At 33.2% G+C, this 25,484-nt stretch overlaps 4 protein-coding genes across 5 annotated transcripts; 2 read left to right on the top strand and 2 right to left on the bottom strand.

Moving 5' to 3' along the window:
• Positions 1 to 450: 450 nt before the first annotated feature.
• On the bottom strand, positions 451 to 9,130 carry LOC8260869. 2 transcript variants are annotated; one of them, XM_048370745.1, is made up of 21 exons: positions 8,976 to 9,130; positions 8,040 to 8,894; positions 7,666 to 7,915; positions 5,898 to 7,250; positions 5,625 to 5,812; positions 5,424 to 5,528; positions 5,242 to 5,313; positions 4,955 to 5,102; positions 4,759 to 4,841; positions 4,320 to 4,375; positions 4,029 to 4,165; positions 3,804 to 3,894; positions 3,638 to 3,703; positions 3,274 to 3,496; positions 2,989 to 3,090; positions 2,578 to 2,663; positions 2,362 to 2,484; positions 1,694 to 1,763; positions 1,519 to 1,610; positions 1,010 to 1,114; positions 451 to 928 (listed from the first exon to the last, which is right to left on the bottom strand). In XM_048370745.1, the coding sequence occupies exons 4-21, from the start codon at positions 6,230 to 6,232 to the stop codon at positions 815 to 817; spliced, it is 2,196 nt and encodes a 731-aa protein (XP_048226702.1). In that variant the 5' UTR covers positions 6,233 to 7,250; positions 7,666 to 7,915; positions 8,040 to 8,894; positions 8,976 to 9,130; the 3' UTR covers positions 451 to 814. The 2 variants fall into 2 exon arrangements, with proteins under 2 accessions (XP_048226702.1, XP_048226703.1); XM_048370746.1 differs by having other exon boundaries at positions 7,805 to 7,915.
• On the bottom strand, positions 6,604 to 9,071 carry LOC8260870 (phosphoglycerate mutase-like protein 4). Its single transcript, XM_048370876.1, has 6 exons — positions 9,030 to 9,071; positions 8,844 to 8,894; positions 8,411 to 8,548; positions 7,805 to 7,915; positions 7,617 to 7,701; positions 6,604 to 6,827 (listed from the first exon to the last, which is right to left on the bottom strand). The coding sequence occupies exons 1-6, from the start codon at positions 9,069 to 9,071 to the stop codon at positions 6,604 to 6,606; spliced, it is 651 nt and encodes a 216-aa protein (XP_048226833.1).
• A 4,192-nt stretch (positions 9,131 to 13,322) lies between the features above and the next one.
• On the top strand, positions 13,323 to 14,380 carry LOC8260871 (protein MIZU-KUSSEI 1). The gene has a single exon (XM_002510226.4). The coding sequence runs from the start codon at positions 13,586 to 13,588 to the stop codon at positions 14,273 to 14,275; it is 690 nt and encodes a 229-aa protein (XP_002510272.1). The 5' UTR covers positions 13,323 to 13,585; the 3' UTR covers positions 14,276 to 14,380.
• A 6,408-nt stretch (positions 14,381 to 20,788) lies between these two features.
• LOC8260872 (transcription factor MYB77) lies at positions 20,789 to 21,870 on the top strand. The gene has a single exon (XM_002510227.4). It carries the CDS (start codon positions 20,904 to 20,906, stop codon positions 21,642 to 21,644), a length of 741 nt encoding a protein of 246 aa, XP_002510273.2. The 5' UTR covers positions 20,789 to 20,903; the 3' UTR covers positions 21,645 to 21,870.
• Positions 21,871 to 25,484: the final 3,614 nt, after the last annotated feature.

The raw sequence follows: 25,484 nt of genomic DNA, 5'->3' as shown, positions 1-25,484 counted from the left end.
AGGCTTAGGATCTGTGATTTATTAATGCCAACCCATCTATCCGATAACATACCATATTGGATAATTGCGGCCTTGCAAACCAAAAATCAATTTAACAGGGAATTTAGCCATCTAGCACCTGGCCACGATGGGATGTCCATACCAGCTACTCACCTGACCAAGGATTGCTGCCTAGATTATTGGAAGGAGGAAGAGAGGGGCAGGGTAAAAGGGGAATATTATTCACCAATTCATAGGAAAGGAAAAACTGAATAGCAGAAGAAATGCAATTCCTGTAATCAGACTAATCATGATTTTACGCAACTTAAGATGATCAAACAGTATCCTCAATTACCATCGCACGTTAAGCACTTCAATGCTCGAAGCACCCAAGGCAAACAAAAACTTGCGCCGTCATTAGTTTGTTCAAGTTCCATTGATACATTTAACTTAATCATACAGAAAAGCTGCTTATAATAAACTTGCAAACAATTGATAATGATTTTTCCCCATTACAAGCCCTGCAATGATGATGCCATGTCTATTAGCTCTAGAATCAACCATAAGAAGTAGCATCCCAAAACAGTGTGGGCTTATGTTATTAAAATAATAAACTGGAAGCAAATTTCTAGTCAGGTTATGACAACAGAGAACATGACAATATAGTCATCTTTCAGGTTCCCAGAATTTCTATCAGATAAAGCAATTATATCGTACAAGCTTGTCGCTATTCCATGGGCATCTGAACTTCTCAAGCTCATTTTTACTGCTGTGCAACCATAACAGCAGATCCCTAAGCTCCAGAACATGAATTAGATACCTCGATATCACGCGGTCAGCCTATGTTATCAACTTTGATTGGAGTAATCTCATCAGCAACATTAAAGTGTCCAACCAAACGTGCAAAGAACACCATTTGTTGTTCCAATGTGAATTTAATGTTCTCGGCCTGTAAATAATCATAGATCAAGCTGGTGTTTTCCTCTCAACACAAATCTTGTGATAAGATGAACATAGAATTAGTAAATACCTTTCGAAAACCATGCTGTTCTCCTTCATACTCAACAAGAGCAACTGGCACACCCTTTTTCTTCAATGCATTGTATATTGTACGAGCTTGATCAGGGGCTACAACCTGCAGAGCAAAAAGTCGGAAATTAAGAATATAACGATGACTTGTGCTAAATATATAAGATATGTTGTATACGTCCAAATTGCATTAAAGAAAAACAATCTTTGGCTCAAACTGGAACGATGAAGTATACATTAGCTGTGCCATATCTCTTAAACTGTAGACTCCTAAATTAGACGATAAGTTGACGAGTCGTTAACTCAAATTCAAGTTGAACTCGGAAAGCAATCGAGATTTTTCACATAGATTATGACTCTGATTAAATAGCAATGCATATAACCTTCACAGACAATTTAACAACTTTAGCAAGAAACCTCTTGTTATTCAGTTCTAGCTCATTAACACCCCCTTCATCGCCACCCTTGAAGCCAGAAGAATTCAGAGTAGAATGAAAATAGTATGTGTACCTTATCTTCTAACCCTTGGAATAGAATTATGGGGCAAGAAAATCCATCAACAAAATTTATTGGGGATCTCTCAAAGTAATCCTTTTCATCACCTATATTCAGTTAAGGATTGCGTTACCGCCAAATGGAAAATAAACGAATTGTGGTAATGTAAAGGTACAATTACCGAACTTACCAACGAGGTTATCAATGTAATGAGACTCAAATTTGTGAGTTTCTGCTCTCAACATGCTTAAGTCTGCAACCTGTACATAAACCAACGTGATACTAAAATCAGTTAGATCTTAGTAGTAAGGAAAAAGATCTTACATCCTATACTAGAAATCATTTCACAAAATCAATATCTTATAAAGAAGAAAGAAAATCAGTTTTCTAATTCATGGAAAAGATTTGCACAAGGAAAGGAAAAAAAAAACTCAGAATTTACAGAATAATAAGCAAGTTCACAGATGCTTAAATTGCCACATAATTTATACAATAAAAATAAAAAGGACACAAACACACATAATTCTTTTGTACTTATTTGCATCTTTCCAATAGTTAAAAATATTTCCCAAAAGGGACCCATCATACACTTGCAATCAAGATTCAAAACGAACTCAGTCCAATTAGTAGCTGGCATATAATTTTTAAATTGCTATTGGAAAACAAAAAACGAAGTTGCCTTAAGCAGAACCAATGAGATGCAGTTAGCAGTTTGATTCAGCAAATGGCATCGCGCTTCCTATACTAAATCAGAGGGGCAATCAAGTGATAGGTCAAATTTTATTTCTGGGTAAAGTTAAACTCAGAGAAGAAGAGCATTTTTCTCATTGTTAGTTGAGTACTGGTTCAAATACTCACACCATACAATGATGCACCAGCCTTAAATGTTTCTTTAAAAGCAAGAGCAGCTAATGTTGTATAACCACCAGCTGAGCCTCCAGTTATACACAGCCGTTCACCATCAGCCTTTCCGGTGTCCACCTTGAAGAAAAATAAATATATAATTATGAATCGGTAATCATTATGCAATCCAGCACAACATATAAATTATGGGAACAAAGAATCGACACTTACCAAAAATTTAGCACAACTGCAACAATCATTAACATCAGTAATTCCCCAATTTTTTATTAACCGTTCTCGATATTCTCTGCCATAACCTTCAAAATAAAATTTATGCAGCATCATATGAATTTAATGTTGCCATATGACAAGTCAACATAATAGTGTAACTCAAGGAGTGCCCTAATTGGTTCTTTCACTTGTAGGGAAAAAAGAAGAAGCAAACATATCAGTAACAAGGCCAGAATATCTTTCCTTTTTATTATTTTCTTAGAAGTGCAGCAAGGGCCAAACATATTGGTTGAAGAACAAAATCCATCAGTTTCCCGTTTCATGCATTCTATTTAAGATCCTTTCAGAACAATATAATAGAGTCTATAGATTATAGAAGAGAAGCGAGGATTAAGGACAAATGTCACAGACCAGTGCTTCCACCATAATTTACATCCACAAAGGCCCAACCTCGACTGGTCCAGTACTGGATACTCGGGTTTAAAATTCCACGTGTATCACCAGTAGGTCCTCCTGCAAAATTTTAAACACCCTGGATGCTGTTATATTTGTAATATGAAAGTAACTTCTTATTCAGTCAATAGAAAGCAGAAAGTTAAAGGCAGGTTACCCAAAAAGTTCAGGAAAGAGCAACTTTGTCCGACTATAATTAACCAATGAGATCGATCAAGTATTAAGTGAATAGCCTTAACATACCATGACTTTTCAACAACAACGGAGGTTTTTCTTCTGGACTGGCTTGGTACATGGGATTAGAAGGTGGATAAAAGTATGCATATGCATTTTGGCCAGGAACTTCTGTTGGAAATTCAATGAACTCTGGCAAGCTGAAATAGGATGCGTACTTTAAACTATCAGGTGATGACGACCAAACAATCTTGAAATCAGCCACTTTGGATCCTCGGTCATCCAAATCCAGCTGAAAAGAGAAAAACAGATGGCTGATATTGATCACTAGGTCCGTAACAATCTGTTAGATTATCAGAATTTGTGGCAATAAAAGAATAGCAGTTCATTAGAAAGACAAAAAAGAAGAAGAAGAAAAAGCAGCTAGCAGCACCTTAGCCACTGATGGTGGATGAACGGCGGATGCTCCTTCAATGTATAGGCAATTGTTCCCTGAACTCTGTATGACAGAAGATGCACATCTTAGAACCATCATCAAAATCCCACTTGAGGGTTTGCTTTGCACTTCAGCTTAGAAAGAATAAGGTGTCTGAAAGTACAATATTATCTATGTCTGTGAAAGGAATATCAAGCAGAGATAACGAGCTTTCAGCATAGTCCAAAATACCAAGATACGATCTTCCCTTCTGCCTGCAAGCAAATATCAGAACTTCTCAAACTATAGTCGGTGTTTTATTTTGTGAATATTCTTCAAAATAGCAAAGAAATAAAATTGAAAAAGGTATGTGGATTAAGTAAGAATACAAAGCCAGTTTTTAGGGTACCTGTAGCTGCAAGCAATTAAGTGCTTCCCTTCATTGTTCTGAATAAGCTCGTAAGAGTTAGTGCCAAAAACCCATAATGGCCTTGAAAACTCAGCAGCCAAGGGATAGAGTGCTTGCACTTCATTTACAGATTCAACCTGTTGTCAGAATATAAAAAGTAATCAATTCAAGGGATACTGAATAATGGACAAGTTAAGAAAGTAAAAGGGTCTAGTAGATATTAAAAATAATCAATTCAAGCTATAGCAAACAATGGGAAAGTTAATAAAGTATAAATGTTCTAGAACCTACCCACTTGTAAAGATTCCAAAATCCACTTCTTCTATCAGTGATAAAGAATAGCTCCCCTGAATTTAGAAAAGAAAAAACAAACTTTACTATGTCGATGAACAAAAAGATTTCTGATTAGGTAAATGTCGAAACATGTTGAGGAATACTAAACTGTTAATACATAATACAACATCATTAGCTCCCAATTGAATCAAATCTAAGACTTAAGAACCAAAATAAGTTCTAGGAATTTGTGTCAGAAATGAGATATGTGCATTATGTCAAGGTTGCTGATCCAAGTATACTTTTTTATGAAAATAATGCAAATATAACGTTTTATCAATAATAAAGGTACTAGAGGATAATCTCCCCGGTCACCCTTGATATATGCTGGACCTTTTTCATGATAAAATTTGCAATGCCATTTAGAGAACTCATTCACCAAAAGATTAAAGAGTACCAGTGGAGGACCACTTAGGTTCAGTTGGAGATTCAACAACTGCAGTATCACAACCAGCAACACATATGCGTTTATAGACGTCTCTGCATGACAGGATCAAGAAAGTGAAACACCAAAAACCATGAATTCTTCTAAAATCTAATAACAGTGCCAAAAGGAGTTCTTCAAACACAAATCACAAACAGATTCGGCCTACCCATTCTCAGAAATATAGCCAACCCAGAGTTCTGTCTTATCCCATGGCATGTTAGGGTGACCCCATTCTATCCATGCTATCCGCTCACCTTTAGGATCGATACGTGGAAATGCATAGAAATCATTGCCACTGAGTAACACTTTTGGTTCTGAATGCCAAAACATCCAACAGGTAGGCAAATAAACACAAATCAGCTCCTCCAGCTATATTCTAAAATCAAAGTAATAACATGACTGACAGAAAACAAGCAACGTGATAGTCCTAAAATTCCATGAAATACTTTATACCTTGGATATTCTCATCACTGAGGCCAACTGTTACAATTGTTGTAACTGCATCCATACTGCTTAATCGTCGATCTATCGAGTTGAATAAAAAGGGATCAAACTCAAAGAAAACCAAGTGCTTCACGCCAAAAGAAAAAATTCAGGCTCAAACAAACATCCTAAATGCAGTTAACAAATTATACCTTCCATTATGGTAACAAAACGGTTAAATCGGGAATCAAAAACTCCATCAGCATAAGAAACAGAGGGTGAGCCATAATCAGGTGTAAGTGGAACAGGTGGAGAATCTGGTAAGCACATGATACAAAACTAAACATATCAGCAAATTGTTATTGTCATTTATCCCAAAATAAAATATAAGTATATATTAAGACATCATCCACCTCTGGAATCAACAGATTGCTTGTAAAGCCTTTGGTCTTTATAATTTGCAAAGATAACAGTATCTCCTGATATTGTAAATGCACCACCTCCATATTCCTGTGCAGTTGATCGAACTGAATAATCCTTAGGGGTAATATCTGTAGTTTTATCTCCTTGTTTATCCGCTTCTTTAACAAGAACCGATCGTCTACCATAGTAATTAATTAGATAATCAATACAAGGTCTAATAATAGACAAAAACCACAAACATAATAGTAAGTACAATATCGTACCCTGCTTCAGTAGGACGGGATTCAAGCCAGAAGAGGCGACCGTTACCGTCAACGGCGGTGCCGCCGAGCCGTTTGGAGGCTCCGGAGACAACATCGGCGGTAATTGGGGACTTCCAAGAGCCGTATGGAGCTGCCGTAGTTTCCTGTTTAGATGCAGATTCTAATGGTTGTGTTGATGAAGCCATGGTTTTATAATTATGTTGTCGCTGTTGGTATCTCTTACGGGAAATTGGACAAGTGAGAATGCGAATTTGGTGGCTTAATTTGAAGAGAGTAGAACAAGTGTGATAGTAAGATAAGCGAGTGAGAGTTATTGCTGAACTTGAGAAAATCATCGAATTTTCTATTAATATTAAAATATAGACACTGATAGTGTGAGGTTTTATTTCTCACAAAGAAAAAACAAACAATATAAAAATATCAATATCCACCGTTTGTTTTAGGGAAATCAGGATTCCTCTAGCCGTTGGTGCGTTTAGGATTGAACAATATAGGGCATCCGTTATTCTTGTTTGCGATGGAAATGCAGTTTAATTTGTTATTACATTTAAAAGAAATGATTGTAGATTACATGGCATTATTCACGACCAAGTCAAGTGCATATACCATTAGTCTAAACTTGCAGCTTCAAGGACTCCCAGTCCCAAGCGAGTTTTACACAACAAACTGCCAGTTATATACCATTACTCATACAGACGCGACGGAGCTAGCCAGAATTTGTGTTACCTCCGAAGGCAGTCTCAAGAAACCCAATATTACTAAGATGGCGGATATCGCCCCAGGTTTTGATGGTCCACTTGTCCTCACCAGCCATGGGAAAAATGTTAATAGATGTATTCTTAATCTTGCCTGGCAATTCCTCTGCTGGAGCAGCATACTTGTGAAATGCTCTCACTACTCCACCATGAGTTACCACTATCACTCTCTGTCCTGAAATTGAATTTGCAGGTTAACTATTAAGCTTCAGTGGAGAATCCACTGACAAACAACACATATGATGGAAAGATGTTAGATGCATATTCACCGCCAGACTTTGCTATTACATTAATTGAGTATACTGGATACGAAACTGAACAGTGAACCCCATTTTTCTTTGAACATATCAATTATCATAGGTTGGAGTGGTCTTGATAAATGAGTGGTATGTAGGAGTTCAAAATCGGATTGCAGACAAAATTTAAACTAAAACATGGGAAAGAAATAAGCATATATGAATCCATTCGAACGTTTAGCATCCTCAATGTAAGACTAGTATATGTCTCAATCCCAAAATGCAGCTTTATGCTTCCTTCCAATTTTCTGCAATGAGGATGTGCAGCGGTTATAGAGTTGATCTAAACTTTCTCCACCTCCCTGCATGCCGCAGCACAACAAAATAAAACAAGATTGTCATCAGATAAAAAATAAAGTTACTTTAGTTGGCGTCATACAGGCTCATTACATGTTAATTACAATATAGATCATCAATTGAGCAAACTATCATTGATTAAACTCCAGCCCCCAATTTTCCAAAACAACACTCGCCACAAATTCAATATAATTAACAGAGTTACATAACAAGATAAAATTAGTGACACCAGTAAAGATTTCACTCCAAAGAACCAACACTTTGACAACCCACCAAGTCCTTTTGAATTATTTCAAATGAATTGGCGATGTTTAAAAGCTTTGAAGGAATGCAAGTCTACAGTATCATTCTAGCCCGCATAGACGGTTCACCAGTAACCATACATTCTGTTTGCAAGTTTAACAAGAAGAAATCGCATACCGGAATTTCTTGATCCGTCCTTGATGATAAAGATGCCTTAAAAGCATCTGATGATAAAGTTTTCATTTAAGAACAACCTAAAAAGAAAAAGAAAAAAAAAAAGAAATCAATTTGAAAGAAAGATAAATGAGAACCGAACCTCGGGAACATTGCATCTGCTTGCTATAATCTGAGCAGTTTGACGAGCTCGCTTCAAATCAGAAGAGTAAACAGCCGAGATTTCGCTCTCCTCTGCAAGCCGACCAGCAACCTATAAGAAACACGCAAGTAATTTTAGCATACTGTAATTTGTAGCACACAAATCCTTATTAACTAACTGACGGACCAATAGAAAAGCTGTAGCAAAACTATGAACGGGAGCTAGCAATGCTGACCGTATTGAAAAGGTTCCTGAGACACAGCATGGAAGAGTCGCAATATTTTGAGGGAGGGAAAGCGTGGTTGACAAGCCACTTCTAGGAGGCGGCTGGACTGGAGTGCTTTCATCAAATGATGCATGTAGGCTGAGCCATTCCCATCCCAAGTGGTGGCCCGATTCGGCCTGCACTGGTGGTAGGTTGATGCGACCGCCTTGAGGACTTATAACCATTTTCTGCCGGTTGAAGTGTCCCTTTTGAAATTTGAATTGGGTTTGGGATAGATAGACTTACCGCGCAGTCTAATAACGAAGCGAGCCTTCACTGGAAAGAAGACCGCCTATCGGCTTGGCTTGGCAAGGCTGAGAGTAAACGAAAACTAAGCTCACCCGGCACTCCTTGAAAAAAGGCCCTTGGGCGAGATCAAGGGCATTGAATGCCTCGTAAGAAAGGGCAGTTAACGCTCTTGAAAGCGCTCTTAGGAAATCCAAGTCTTGCATTCCGCTGTTTAACTGTCTTTGAGATCCCTGAAGAGGCCATTTGTCTCTTATTTCCAAGGAACAAGCACGAAAAAGTCACCCTAAACGGTCTAGGGCGCCAAAAAAATTTATATAACTTCTTGAAAGACTCAATGAGTTAATATTCCATTCCCTCACTAGCACTACTACTAATTCCCCCCTGATGGCTTAATAGGACACACGAGGGAACGTCTTATAATCCCTAATTCCTTTTCCTTTCTAGCAAATAATTGCAATGTTTTCTAACATTTCACCCTTTTTACTGTACTAACTCTGTGTTGTCCTTTTTTGACTATTAGCTTACTGCCATTGCCTGCTGTCTCCCAACATCATTTAACTCCACATCCATGTGCCCCTACAAAATTAGAAACTTCAAATTTCAAAATCATTAATCACTATAAATGAAGAATTGAAGAGAGTAGTGTAATCGAGAAACCTGAACTCTTCCCTCGCAATTCTAGGCTGTTTCTCCATGACGGACCACTATAACCTCAGTATAATCCATTGCGACGATGCCACTGAAAAGCGCCATCCGATCGTCGTAGAAATGAATCCTCGCAGATGATAACGAGAAAACAGCGATCGATCGGATATGATGTAACTAATAACGACTGAGGAAAGAAGAGTAAGAATGGGCGGGAAAGGTCCTACGTGGGGCATCCATCTCGCGTAGTTGACAGGCACCTGTAAGCTTCGGGCTTTCTACGCCAATTACAACTTTGAGCTCTGCATGGGCCTAGTCACTCAAAGAAAAGGTCGGTCTATTTAACACTGTCCAGACCCAAGACTAAACAAAAGCCCAAATAAAACCCAATCCCTTCCGATGGCACTCTATAGCAACAAAAATAAAAGGCAAATTGCATTATTAAATTTCTGTTTTATTTATAAGAAAATGTTCATAAAGTATATTTAATATAAAGACTCAACAGAACAAAATAGATATTTTAAAATTCAATATAATAAAACTGAGAAGTTAAGAAAATTAACAATTGATTCTTAAAAAAATAAAATAAAATTAGATCCATATAGAAACACTTTTAGAAAAAAAATTCTAGATGAACAGGCTGTTCCATTATTGCAATTTATGTCTTTTTTCTATTTTTCCTTTGATACTTTTCTTAGGAAGAAAAATTGTGTATTATTTGGTCTGAGAGAATTTGAGGGTGTGGAAAAGCAAAATAAAAACATAAGAAGATGGTAGTCCCCAGTAATGGCAGAAATGGGGGAGTGAAAACACTATTCACAAATAGACAACCTTGTGTAATTGATGGTCATGTAAATGGGGCATAAGGACCACTACAAATGAAATTCAACCTTGTTGGCGAGCACAAGTATTATTGTATGAACTTTAAGGATATATTGCTTTGTTTATACCAGAAAGTCTTCCTAGTGAGCTACAGCACTTGGGTTTTATTTGACCTCTTTCAATTATAAAAAACTCAAAACTATGTAAACCTCTGCACCAATTTCCCTTTTGTATCTTAATCAAAAATATGCTCACATGCCCATATTTATGGGTTATATGCTACGATGTTTCTTCCTTTTTGCCGATCTTAAAAGCAAAAGAAGTATCAATATGATACTTATATATCTTAAGTTTATATATGTGGATAAAGCTTCTTTCAATATGAATATGATACGCTCAAAAGTATATATCTGTAACGCAATTGGCAAACTCATCATCCTTTCTTATAAGCATTTTTAGTTCCAGTTAAGTAACTACGCTGCTATGATAAGAAATGTTGATGATAGAACAGATTCAGCCTCAGGTTATACATAGTATTGAAACTGTAGGCCAGTAGCAGAACCCACTTGTCAAGCATCTTCTAGGTTCATCTCTTTTTCCTCTTTTATATTCTTTTCAGATATACAAGCACTTGCCACCTTTGCTTAGTAGCTTCATTATTTGCTCCACTTCATTTTCCTTTTTTGTTTATTTGTTTACATCTGATGAAGCTACAGATGTATTGTCTATTCTGCATTTACATCAGTTCATATAAATCTTGTTAGTTGTAACCAAAGTACCTCAAGAAACCCACTTGCGATAAGCAGCGTATCAAAGCAGATTTTAGATATATTGCGGTGTGCTAGTTTCTTGGTGTTTGGATGTGTGTAATTTTGTAGTTTTTTTTTGTGATTAATCTTTCTGATAAATAGCTCCAATCAACAAAATTACCAGTAAGACAAACTAGAATTTGTAGTCTTACCTTTGTGGGTCGGCAATCATGATCTTGAAATCAAACAAGATTACATAAAAGGGGCCTCTTTTTTCTTACTTAAATTGAGCCACGATTGCAAGTAAACCAAAAAGCAGTTAAACGTCATATAGATTGAACTCTAAGATAAGTGAGATTATATAAGGTCAATCAAAATCCCATCACAGACACAATAATTGGAATGCAACGACAAAAGGCAGCTTAGATTATGGAGTCATTTTACTTCAGCTTTAAATCCATATCCATGCTCTCTCTAATGCATCTCCTTAAAATAATGTTCCAACTCATTGACTCCAAAGCCAGCTGCATTTTCTTTTCAAATAAATGAAAAAATTTAGGGGTATTTTCATTTTGGCGTTTTTAGATTAATTTTACCCACCTTGACCAAATTACTTATTTGGATGGATTTGAAAAGCAACCCGACACTTCAAAACACTACCTTATAAATACCAGCCATGAGAAATAAACCCCAATTATGATTAACTAGGGCTAAATAAATAAATAAATTACCAAAAGGTTGCTCAAATGACCAATGGAAGAATATCTTGCAAGCTCAAAAAGAAAAGGACCAATTCTATCATTTTTAAGGTACAAATCGATTAGAGTTCGCAAACAAATATGAAACATAGTTTGTGTAATAATTCATTACCTAATATGACTAAATAATCATTTACAAAATAAAGTAATTACTAAAATGATTTCAAAATATCATTTACTTAATTAATCATTATAGAACTTTAGTAGAACTATCGTTCCAGCCTAAAGCTCGTATTGCTCTTGATTTGTTGGCTAAGCACTAGAACTAAGCTTTCCACCCCTCAAGTGTAGCATCAGGACCACAACATAAAGTGTTATTTTCTGGCTTGTACAGTTTATTACAACTCTTGAAGACTCAAGTCAAGTCTGTACTCGATCTTTATTTCTTTGATGAGTTCTAGTTTAATGTAATTGTTCAATTAATGGAGATAAATGAATGATACTAAGAAAAGAAAAATAAAAGAAATTTGAATAGCGCATGTTGTGTACATCAAAATGAGCTTGATTGATGATTTATCTTGAACAAAAATCATGCTGCGTTACTGTTCTAAGTCATGGGATGATGGGTTTGTGCAGCTTTATGTTGCATCAATGAGGAATTTTTGACTCCTTAATACATAAATAATAGAACACACTTTAGGGCTTTGGTAGGTCTAACACGCTAAGAGTGATTTTTGGCAAACATATATATTTACATGTAACCTTTGGTCCAATCACTACACGTGCTTGATGTGTGGTTGTGTTCTTTAAGGAGGGCCAGTTGTCCGTGAATTTAGAATATATTTGAGGATGATTCGAACCATTTCTAGGCAGTACCGTTCCTTTCTATTTTCTTTAACCCTTGTAAACGTAATTACCAATCATTTATCATTGTCGTATCAGTAACTTCAGTTGGCCCATACAATTGCTTTTAGGAGAAATAAAGACATTCCCACTTTCACAGTTCATCCATTTCTAGCAGATATAATCCTGTAGGAGTTGAACCTGTACACAAGAAAAAAGATTGACGAAATGATTGCGATGAATCCGATAATACATGGATGAAAAATGTTCGGTGATTGATGAAATTGTTACCCATCTAAAAAGCTACAAGCTGTAAACCAGATAACACGATCTCATCGTATAAAGTTTGTTTTGGTAGAAAAATAAGAGCCACAAAAACAAGATTTTACATACTGATTTACTACTCTTATGATTGAAGCTTCTAACTACTCTTTTTTTTTCTTTGTAGAAATTAATTCTCAAAACTGATGGGTCTACATGCATTAACCAAATGCCATCCTGTTTACAGACATATAAAAAGATTTCCTGGCTCAAAAAAATTCCCATGTAGTATCTGTCAAAATGTTCATGGTGCACCAGGGCAATGCCGACAACGCTTCCTCTCAATTTTAGTCTGTGTCAAAGGATACCCCATGTTGGACACTGACTTGTTTTGTTTGGACATTTCTGCTAATATGTGCATGTAAGATTACTTAAATAAGGATATTAAAAACTTCGTGTTTGTAAAAGAATTAGATAGAAAATCTTAATACGATGATTAGGATTGCCCAACTATTGGCTTAAATATGAGATGTCAGGCTTGTAATGTAAATCTATGCATGCGTTTAATCGACATATATAGGTGTACTAACTTGGTACATAAACAGTTCTACATTTGTATTTTTATGGTGCCTGACACATAAAATGTGAAGCAGAACTCAGAAAAGGAAGAGGGAGTCATCCACAAGCAAAAGCAAAGAAAAAGAAAAATAAAAGAATTTTCATGGAAAGGATAGGTGCAGCTCAATAATTAGTGAGGAGTTAGGGATGGGGTTTGGAAAAGCATAAAGCAAGTGATGTTGATGCCCTAAGTAATGATCAGAGAGGCACATGCCCAAGCCAACATTAGCAGAGTCCCTTTATTCATCTTTTTTGAGTTATAATTTTCCTTCACTCTCCCTTTCCCCACATTATGTGGTCCGACCTCTCTTATCTTATCACATTCAGAACCCATCTTTATTATTTTGATCACTAAACTTGGTCACATCAAACCATTACTACTCAATTTTCCTTTTCCCTCAACCAACTTGGAGGGGTCTCTCCCTCTCTTCCTCTTTCCCACTTCAAAAAGATTCCAAAGGACAACACAACCAAAGTGATTAACCACCTTCCTAACTCCCTCTTTTGCAATTCCTAGATAGACCTCATTTTTCTTGTCACTAGCTTAAATACACCAATCACCCTTAACATTTTTCTTGGAATTTCATTACCCTTTCTTGAGTTTCATATCACTCTTAGCAAGTCCTGCAAAATGCCACCAGTACACTCTAGCCCTTATTTCCAAATGGATAATCCAGCCATAATGTCTTTGCTCCGGCAAACTGCGGCCGAGAAGCGATCGAAATCTAGTTCGGGTGGCCTTCTTAAAATGTTCAAGCTCTTCCCTATGTTAACCTCAGGTTGCAAGATGGTTGCACTTCTAGGTAGGCCTCGAAAACCTATGTTAAAAGATAGTGCTACCACAGGTACTCTTTTCGGTTATCGTAAAGGGAGAGTTAGTCTAGCCATACAAGAAGATCCTCATTGCGTGCCAATGTTTGTTATAGAATTACCAATCCATACAAGCGCATTTCACAAAGAAATGGCATCGGATATTGTAAGAATTGCACTAGAGAGCGAGACCAAGACTCACAAGAAGAAAGTGATGGAGGAGTTCGTGTGGGCTGTGTATTGTAATGGAAGAAAGATAGGATACTCTATTAGAAGGAAACAAATGTCCGATGATGAGCTTCATGTTATGCAGCTTTTAAGGGGGGTTTCGATGGGCGCAGGTGTTCTTCCCAGCCCAAATGAAAAGGAAACAGCAGATGGGGAATTGACATATATTAGAGCAAGATTTGATAGAGTTGTAGGATCTAAAGATTCTGAAGCTTTGTACATGATTAATCCTGACGGTGCAGCAGGACCAGAATTGAGTATTTTCTTTGTCAGGGCTCATTAGATTGTAGACTCTTTGTATTTAAATTTAACCAAACAATATATGTTTTACTAGTTTCTTGTTTTGCTTATTTATTGATAAGAGGAAAAGAATTAGTGTGGCTTTGAAGTTTTCAGTCCCAAGGTTAATATCCTTTTTTCTCTTTCTCTTTTGGTATTAATAACTAACATGCTAATTCTATGTTGTAAGGCCTAGAAAGTGGGAATCAATTTCACATACTCTCTTAAAACAGAGACATAAAAGCTCAGAAACTAGCCTTGGAAAAACAGAATACAGACGAAGTAGAAAGAATATATGCACTTTAATTTTTGTAGGAGAATGACTTTCCTATTAACTTCAACCATCAAACACTTTTTGCCAAGACAAACAAATCAAGCAACAGGATTTCTTTCTCTTCTTTTTTTTTTTTTCCCACTCTCAGGAATCTGCTACACTGACATGTGATGAAAATTCTTAACCTGATGAAAAAGGTAAATTTAATAGTTTACGCAGAATATGACACACACGTATAGAAACCTCCTGAACAAGAAGAAAAAGTTACTTAATTAAATATTGCACAATCTTGAGTTAGCATGAGAAACCAATTTGGGGGTAATATAAAACACATGGCTGGGTAGGTTGTAGCTAGCTTATGCAATAGTAAGAATTGATGTAGACTCCAGTGGAAATTTGTGCACAAAATAAATAGATAGATGAAACAGTGGGGACTGACTCTGAGGGAAACTCCAAATGTCAAATGACATGTTCAATTCCATATCTCCATCCTTATCTGAAAAGATGGAGACTGTAACATAGTCAACAGTCCAGTGAAGAGGTATATGGACCACTATTTTATTAAATTCCTCCTCGTGATAAATCGTTGCCACAATCACCTATAGAAGGGTTAAATGTTACTTATTCTCTTATTTATCTTATGTTCACAATCTGTGTCTATATATTAAAGAACAAGGTCATTTCATTTGCTGTCAGGCCTAATTCCTAAGCATTTGCAGGCAGCATCAGTGAGGCCTAATTCAATTTGCGCATCTATTGAAGCATAATTGTTGTTTCTACCATAAACTGACAAATGAAAAAAGAAAGAAAAGAAAAAAGGTGACTGAGAAGTGGCCCAAAATTCGCGCTCGCAAAAGGAGGCAAGGCAAGTAAAAGGGGTCTGAGATCGGCTAGCCCAAACGCATCAGTAATTTCTAGAAGAAGGCCGAGAAAAGCCCATTTGAAGCAGTTGTAAGATGAGCCCAATATGGATGTTTCAGATATACCCGACATCATCCAACCAGTTGCAGACACAGCTCGCATAAACATAGAAATAGGGAAACGAAAGAAGAATAAATAAATAAAATCCGCCAAACACAGCGCATATAGAAAAACATTGTTAAAATTCTTGTCAAAGGCAAAGATGATTATATGAAAGGAAATTGAGAAGTTGCATTTGCATTTGCAATTATATACAAAAATAGTACAATAGTAAACTATCAATTTGAGACGTAGGGCGAGCAAAGAGGACAAAGATTTATGAGACATATATAAAGTCAATGAGGAAAATGATTGTCAATGTACTTTACGATTTAATTAAAGATGGGTAGGGTAGCTACTTCATATCATGGCTAATATTTGTTCAAAACCGGATAAATATTGAATTTACTTATTATGAAGAATTTCAACTAAATTAATTAAATTTCACCTAATCACGCAATCCAAATCTTAAATAGATTTTAAGATATTATATAATCCAAAATTTAATTGAAAAGTTAAAACACTAGTAGCTATTGCTTATGATATCGTATTTATCACATTACTTTATAAATAAAGTTATAAGAGAGTCGACAGTGTCAGTAGCACATAAAATATATTAAGGCATTTTAGTTGCTATAAGTTTAGAGTCTGTAAATTTTAGTTGCAGTAATGAAGTTTTAATTATTTTAATGTGATCCCGAATAAGGGTTTATTTCTTTTAGTCATTTTTTTAAAAATATAAAATATTTGAAAAATGAATTACTTATTTCCCTTCTACTATATACAAGTCATTTTGTACCTAAATAAAAGATCAATCAAGAATTTATTTTATGAGATGTAAAGCAAATATGAATTACTATTTAGTAGTATGATATGTGTAATCTATTGTTTGATTTTATAAATTTAAATTTAATTGTTTTAATATTTTTCGAGAGAAATATTAAAATTGATTATGTAGAAATAGAAAATATATTAATACAATTAGACAAAACTCAAAGAGGTTGAGGGTAACTATTATGTTTTGGATAAAAATAATAGTTGATTAAGAAAAGAAATCCGATAAAAAAGAAAAAGCAATTGATCTCACTAAATGAGAGAAACATTAAAATCAATTATTGAAAATAGAAAGACATATTAATATATACTATGTCCAAAATTGAAAGAGATTAGAATAATTAACTCTTCGGAAAGATGTAAAAAGTAATAATAGACACAACAATTGGTATCAAAATTGTTGGTATGCTTCATATTTAAGAGATAAACAAGTAAAATGAAAAAGGAAAGTGAGAAGAGGGAAGCAAATGGTTGACCAGTTCAACAAAAGGAAAAAGTAGGTGACACCACGCGGCTTTGGACAATAAGCCAAAATCATCAGGACCAAACCCACCGGCAAAGAGGTTGGAAGGGAACAGGATGGGCTCCACTGATCGCTACAAATCAAGTGGCTACAATTTATCTTCATCAGATCACTCTCCAATATATCTTTCTTGACAAACAGAGTCCCAGGTCCCACTGTACAACTGCCAGTACTAGTACACAATTATTGAACTCCCGATTCAGAAATTAAAATACTGTCTTCCTTTTTCTCTAACCTTTTGGAGCTGAAAATGAAAACTACAAATGAAAAATTATCAGTCGGTGAGTTTAGGGTTTTGATGACAGCTGTAGCATCAACTGCCCAACTGCTTCTTGCTAAAATTACATCACAGGTCCACTGCATGATTCCTATATATCCATTCGTATTGCCACGTGGGCGGCCAAGATGTAATGATGTAATGACTCGTTTTCAGATGAACACTGTGATTCCCTCCTCCTATTTAAGCGCGTACACTACAACCTCTGTATGTACCAGTGGCTCTTTCCTGTATGTAATCAAACTTAGTTAGCACAGATCAGTCTTTCAGTTGCCTGTATTTTTTTAAGGCAAGAGTATAAAAACATACTTTATGCTCGTGTATGCTCTGTATATTAGAGAATCTTGGCTTTTTTTTTCTTTTTTTTTTATATAAAAATAATAATATTCTTTTCTAAATTTTCATTATTTATAAATTAATATTTTTAAATCTTATAATTTAGTATTAATATAATGTTCACTTTTAATAATAAAATCATTTTAAAAATTGATATAACATACATCTAATTATATTAGATTCATAATAAATAAAATTATTATATACTTTTAATTCTTTTAGAGATAAAATAAAATAAATTTTAAATAAAGTTATAATATATTTAAAAATATTCTCATAGTTAATTTGAGGATCAATCATGTGCAAATTAATTTTATTATTAAATTTAATATATTTATTATAAAATAATTATAATGTTAGATGCTATTCTATATTTTTTCTTTTATAGAAAACCACTTATAATGATTTTTATAGGACAATTATTATAAAATTAATAAATTTTTTATATATTTCATAATTTTTGAAGATGAGTTATTGTTGGTAGTTCGAAATTTAAACACGTTGAAAGAAAATTGTTTTAGGCTCGTTTTTTCATATTGAAGTACTGATAGCTTTTTTCTTTTTCCTTGAGAAGAAATCAAAGCTAAAGTTGGCTCACTTTTAATTCATGAATCTATTCCAAATTTGATAATTACTAATGTCTTCATCCATTAAATGTCAATAAAATTAAAAATAAATGTCTAAAAATTGCATACCCTAAAATGAGATCTCATCCATATGAGTTGGACCTCCAAACCTAAAGTAGCACTTTTTATTGTTATTATGCTTACTAAATAGTCTTGGAGCTAGAAAATTTATTTCAGAAAATATATAGTCTTAATGAAATGAAATTTAGGAGAAAAATATTTAAAAATAATTAGTTCAATTTTAGATATATATATATATATATATATATATATATAATTCTCAAATATTAGTTGAAGTGTATTATGTTACAATAGGCTATATTTCAAAATTTGTTTTATTTTATGAAATTGGTCAAATAAAAGATTATTTTATGTTCCGGTTAAAAAAGGATTTACTTCCGTTTTTCTTATATTCTAACATGCAATGTCTTAAAATCATTATGATTGAAATGAAAATGATACGATAACTTTCTTAGGTTTTAGACTTTTTGTTAAATTATTCATCATTTGTATTGCACTAGTCCAAAAATAAATAAAGGGATTAATAGAATTGGATACAAATAGAATTCGGGTGAGGAGACGCACGCTCCGAGAGTGCGAGTAGGGTAAGTGAGTGAGTGAATTAAATTGGAGAATACGGCAAAGTCAAAGTGATTCAACTCGAAATCACGTGAGATTCGTACAGGCTGGGAGTGGGGCCCATCCTACGTGGAGGGAAGGTTGAAGTCATTTTAGAAAGGAGGGGGAGGGAGGGCTTTTGAGACAGTTGATTGAGGCCGTTTGATTAGAGTGACTGAGGCTACGGATTTGGACTTACAGCTGTAAATCTATCCAAGTAGTCAAAAAAGTCGTTGGCCCCACCTACCTGTTTTTGAAACGTTTGTTTTGTGTTCAACAGCTCTGCCCTTCCTGTCATGTTTTAAACGCCACGCCTTGTTTTGCATTACGTACGAGAATGATTTTTATTACTCTATTTATTCTTTTCTGTCTTTCAGTAGATCCCTTTGTTTCACCCATTTCCCGCTTTGCCCCCTTAACTAAACAATGGTTTCTTTATCTATTTATTAGATATCTTTTACTATTTTAGTATTTTGTTTGGTTGAATCAATTTTAAATTTTTTTAAAGGATTTTACACAAATTTAATATTTATGTCTCCGGTTAAAATTATATAATTAAATTATCATCTTTAATTTTAAATGATAATAATAATAATATCAATTATATTGATAGTATTAACTTATATAATATAAGAACTAATTAATTTTTTATATTATTGTGCTAATAAAAATTTAAAAATTAAGAAAAATATTTAAAATATAATTAGTTTACTATAATTTTTTAAAATATTTATAAACTAACATCAAATGTCAAAATTTTAAAAAATTATATTTATTAATTTAATTTTATAACTAAAATAATAATAACAGCCGTACAACGTATAAATATATATTAATTAAACATAAATTTTGATAAAATTGCATGGGCTTACATCCATAACTTACTTATATTATTCTCTTTCTTATACTTTGTCCTTAATTCACATTTGTGTTATTAATTTATTTACATAAGAATTTTCTTACTTCTTTGGATGTATTGTAGTTGATGGTCTTACTCAAAAAAATTTACCTGATGGTCGAATTAATATACTGTGAGAAGTAATTATAAAATTTAATAAAACACTTAAGTTTTATCTGCTAAAAAATAAAGTGAGAAAGGAAAGAGGGGAAAAAAGCTTGGAATAAAAAGAATAAGCAGAGGTCACATTTCTTATTCTCTCATTTACCTTTTATCTTTTCAAATAAGAAAAATATTAATTGTTCACATTTTTCTTCCCAATTTTCATCTTCTTTTCTAGGTCCCTCTTCCCAAAAATAAAAATAAGAAGAGTACATGTGATTTATTAGACTTGGAGTATAATAGGGGCAGCCAAGTGATTTCCCAATACGTAAGTCTTTGACCCTTTTCTAGTAGTATTTAATTTTATTAGTTAAATATTAATTGTTCTTAAAATAGTAACAGGCGCATTCTATAAAATGGTTAAATCAAATAACAGTTATCAAACTATCACTTGAGAAGTCTAATGACAATTAAGTTAAGAGTTATTAAATTCAAACCATTAAGACAAATTCTTAACTCGGAAAGATTTAGATATATAAATTTTTTTATTTATACTACAAAAGTATATATATATATATATATACATAAAGAATATTTTATATTTTAATAATAAAAAATTAATATATAATTTATTATTTAAAATTAATAAATAATTTAATATATAAAAAACACATAAACTACACAAGAATTTCTCAGGAGACGCAGACATACAAGTCAAAGTTACCTACACAAAATACATGCCATCTGCCCAAAATGGTCAAATAACAATAGACAGACAGAGAAAAAAAAAGAATCAGAGTGCCACGAAATTTTGCACGCAGAAAGCAAATCAGGTAAAGAAAGTATTAACAAAGCCCAAGGGGGTGCGCACATTCTAGTGTAGAGTTTTTAGACCACCCACCAACTTTACAAAAGCCAGTTTCCTGGAAGAACCCTCTCTACTTAAAAAATACACACACACCTCATTGGGCAACGAACCAAGTTCATGCATCTCTCTCTTTCACTTCTCTCGCAGATATATATATATATATATATATATATATATATATATATATATATATATATATATAAATATATTCTCATCTTCACTTCTTCTTCTTCAAATCTGCTGTGTCTTCTTCTACCTCACTCTATTAGCTACTACTTGACCAAAACTTTTCACTCTCCGATTTTTACAATATACGATGGAAGCTGCAGTCAACATGTGTTCTACTTCTTCTTCTTCAGAATCTTCTTCCTCAGAGTCTTCATTCAATAATACGCCAAGAAGCTCAAATAAACCTGAAAGGATCAAAGGTCCATGGAGTGCAGAGGAGGACAGGATTCTTACTCGTCTTGTTGAGCGACATGGACCACGAAATTGGTCTTCAATTAGCAGATATATTAAGGGTCGTTCAGGTAAATCATGCAGGCTCAGATGGTGCAATCAACTTAGCCCAAATGTAGAGCACCGTCCATTTTCTCCAGCTGAAGATCAGACTATCTTAGCTGCGCATGCTAGGTACGGTAACCGTTGGGCCACCATTGCTCGGTTGCTTCCAGGTCGTACGGATAATGCTGTCAAGAATCATTGGAATTCTACGTTGAAGAGAAAGGCAAAAGAACAGCAACATCAAATGATGATAGAAAGTAATTTTGATCACAATGAAGGGGTTATTGTCGCTGTTGAATCATCAGCAGGATCTATTATGCCGCGAATGGCAGTACAAGAGGAGGATGTGTTGACTGCGTTGACTCTTGCGCCGCCGGGGATTGGGGGTGGTAGCGGTGGTGATAGTGGTACAAATGGTGGTGGAATGGTGGCGGATAATAGGGCAGAGAGTTTGCCATCTGGGTTCTGGGATGTGATGAGGAATGTGATTGCAAGGGAAGTGAGAGAGTATATGAGTTCTAGTTTAAATGAGACAAGTCCAGGTTTTCATTAGCTTAAAGAAAAGAAAAACAACAATGGTTGTTTTTGGGTATGATTAATTAAGTTCTCGGTGTTAATACTATGATTTAATTATTTCATTTTCCTATATAATAAATAATTGTTCAAATGTGAAAGGTGATGAGTGCCTGAAGCGGATGACTTCAAACAAATTATTTAACTCTTTTGTTACACAGCCTGTCGCCAATTGAAAAAAGAAGAGAAAATGTCCTCTTTAATAATTTTCTATTCCTATCTGACGATGCGAGTATTTAAACAAGATTTTAGTGTCTAATTGTGGTAACATTGGATTAAAGAACAAAAGAAGACAAATAATTTTGCATCATCCAGTAGACTGAGTATGTGAAATAGAATTTGACATCTATTATCAAACATAAATGCTGTCTGGTCTCCGCCACGCCTCTAACAAATTAATGTTTTGTATCTCATTTGTAGTATGACGATTTATGTTGTTTAGTTAGGAGTTTCGGGCGTATTATTACTGCCTTAATTTGAAGGCCTCAAATATAATATGAAGCTGAATTTTGTTCATTTTCTTTTATAAAAGGAAAACGTTTTTTCTTCTTTTTAATTCCTAATTCAATTTTACACACTAATTTATCTTTGTTATAAAAAATAATTATTCAGTTTGGATTTGGATATTGATTGAACAGAACTTGATTATATTAATGGCCACTTCGGAAATATTTTAAATTACAATCAATTTCAGGGTAGTTTTACATTTGTTTTGGTAACTTTAGTTTTGTTTTGAATCCATCTCCCTTCTTTTATAATCTAAAATTAAAAAGAAAATCTTTACCATTTAGGAGAGAGATGAATATATTAATGTCTAAATCCCAGATGACGAAAACACAAGCAAAATAGTTAAATTGTTCTAAAGAAAAAGGGTAACATATATAATAAAAATACTGCTACTGCTCAATTGCAATGATCTGGTCAGTATTATTCATATGCACGTGAAAAATAAAGGAATGGCGCAATAATTTCCATCCTTTGGATGGCAGGGAAACCGAAATCTGGTTGCAAGGAAAATGTACTGAGAATTATGTCTTACTTTATAACTGCACTTTTGGATTTTGTATTTTGGACAAAGGCAACTTTCATATTCTAAATGTGCATAATGCTTTCTTTTCCCCACCTTTGTTACTTTAGGAATCTAGTTCCAGATCAACCCTTTTGAATTTTACCCTAAATTCAACAATTAAAGTTTGAATATATCATATGTATTACATTCTGATTTCCTTTTTTATCGTTGGAATATAATATTTAAATATCAAATAATTTTCTTCGTATTTGACTATTTCACGGTTCTTTAATACCACATGATAAACAAAGAGATTTAAATACGAATCACCTTATTTCTTATTTATAAAACATTTGACGTTGTATGTCTTCATCAGAATTAATCATCCAGTAGCTGCCGCGAGGATGGCATGCTTGAAATTGTCACACAAACTCTTTAGGCTGAGAAAGATGCCTCACCATTCATCAAATATCATAGGGAAATTCAATAGAAAGGGATAAACTTAGACAGTCTGGTGATATCCTTTTTCCCTATTCTTTCGGCCTAACATTTATAATTTGTGGTCCATATATAACTGTTTTTTTCCTCTTGTTTTGATCATTCATGTCTTCTTTTATGCACATAAAGATTTCTGGTGTGAAAGAGACCAGCTAATCTGATATGATATCTATAATAAAAAGTAAAAAAAAGCAAATAAAATCCTTAGTTTAAAACACCATGTGAAAATAATTGCCTAAAAGAATATGTATTTTCATGTTTTTATCAAATATGACATATAATATAATCTTTATTAAACTAAATAGATAAATTAAAATATTTATATTGACTCATTATAAAATAAGTATATATATATGATTTTTTTATATATTATTATTGATAATTGATATATATTTTGTTATTTCAAACTAATAAATATGTATCAATCATACATCGACATCGAATAATAAATTTATTTAAAAAATAATTCCATATTTACTAATTAAATAATTTTAATTAAACACATTAATTCGTCTCATTTCCAACCTACTCAAACATCTATTTCGCATTATTTATCACTTTTGTCACAATTTGAAAAAATTTAATTCCTCGCAGAGTTCAAATTAAATGAAGAAGATAAAGCTATACATGAGACAAAAGTGTGAGTCCATGGTAATGAAATAAGATTTTAATTTTTTTGTTTTAAATTGCTTAGTTAGCAAATTTGTTATTATTCATTAGTTTGTTATTTGTTTTCAATATCAACTCAATATTTTATGATATTAATTGAAATACTAGTAAATTCGATATGAATATTATAGCATACATCTAGAAATAGATAAAAATAAAATAGAACCTGCGAAAATGTCAAAAATATAAGATTTATTAAATAAATAAACTAGAATCTCAAGATAATTGATAAACTTAATCATACATACTAGCTATGATTAAAATAAAAAATGCACAATATTTTTCTTGTAAATTAAGCCTTAAATGTTAATAAATCCTAGTCAAATTTTCAAAATGATTCAACCTGTTTCCTCCTCAACCGCATGAAAGACTATGCTTATGACTTCTAGGCTTTGCTTGTATTGTATGTCGTGGAAAAATATATGAATGAAAAAGGAAATTTTCAGGAATATTTTAGGGTTAATAAAAAATATTGTAATTATTGTATGATTTTTATTTTTTAAAAAAATACTATTTTTTGACTTTTTTAAACACGGTGTAGTTATTTTTTAATTGTTTTATCAAAAACCATTAAAAATAAAAAAAATTAAAACAGTATTCTTAAAACAAAGAGTTCAAAATTGTATTTTTGATATTTTTAGCCAGTAAAAATGAAAAAGTTTACATCATATTTTTTATAAAAAAACTAAAAAATATAGGTATTGTTATTATTTTTTATAAAAAAATTAATATACTATATTGTGAGGCAAAATTAAATTGGAGCTAGGGTGGGCTGTAGCCCAGGGTAGTTTAGGAATTCTTTTTTTTTTTTAATTATATTCTTGAGTCTATCAATTTATTCTAGCTTCGAAATAATTTTAAGAAAATATAATTAAAAAATATAATTTTAATTTAAAATATTTTAATATTTATCATTATAAAAACATATTTATAGTCCAACACATATTGACTATAACTACTAATTACTACTCAAGAAGTCTCCGATGTTTGTTCTTGATGCATGTATGCTATTTTACTGTATTTATTTTTTCTTTTATCTCACATTAAACAACTAAAAAATATAGTTTGCAAAAAATATTTTGATGAACTCATTACGAGATGGTTTTTTTTTTTGATTAAAAATATAATAAATATTATGAGAGCTTCTTGATATTCGTTAAAAGAAAATATAAGATAAGTCTAGATCTAATTATGAGTTTGAATATTTTTTATTTTTTATCTAATAGAAATTACAATAAAAAAATCCTACAAATAAAAATGTTTGAAAAAGAACCGTAACTTTCTTTTACTATAAGAAAAATATAAAAAAAAGCGTGTGCGGTAAAATTTCTTGAAAGAAAATCTTGGTTCAAAAGAAAATGTATTTGGAGTATTTTGTATATGTGTTGTGAGACTTGTAATTAGATGGCGTGCCACATTAATAATTGTGTCTAGCTCATAGAGTAGCAGTAGTACATGAAGAAAATTTGTTAAAACTTTCCATTCAATTTCAAAACACGTTTTTGTTTGTTTTCAATCACAAGTCACAACCCTCTCAAATGTTCGAATATAGCACCCAATAAGAGAGTTGTTTATTTTTCAAGAACCCCATGGTGATAATGGCACAACTTTATCCTATGTATAAATAAACTGCACTGATGGATA

The sequence above is a fragment of the Ricinus communis genome, chromosome 2 (assembly GCF_019578655.1).
Source record: "Ricinus communis isolate WT05 ecotype wild-type chromosome 2, ASM1957865v1, whole genome shotgun sequence".
Taxonomy (NCBI): Eukaryota; Viridiplantae; Streptophyta; class Magnoliopsida; order Malpighiales; family Euphorbiaceae; genus Ricinus; species Ricinus communis.
This window is presented reverse-complemented; position numbering and strand designations above follow the sequence as displayed.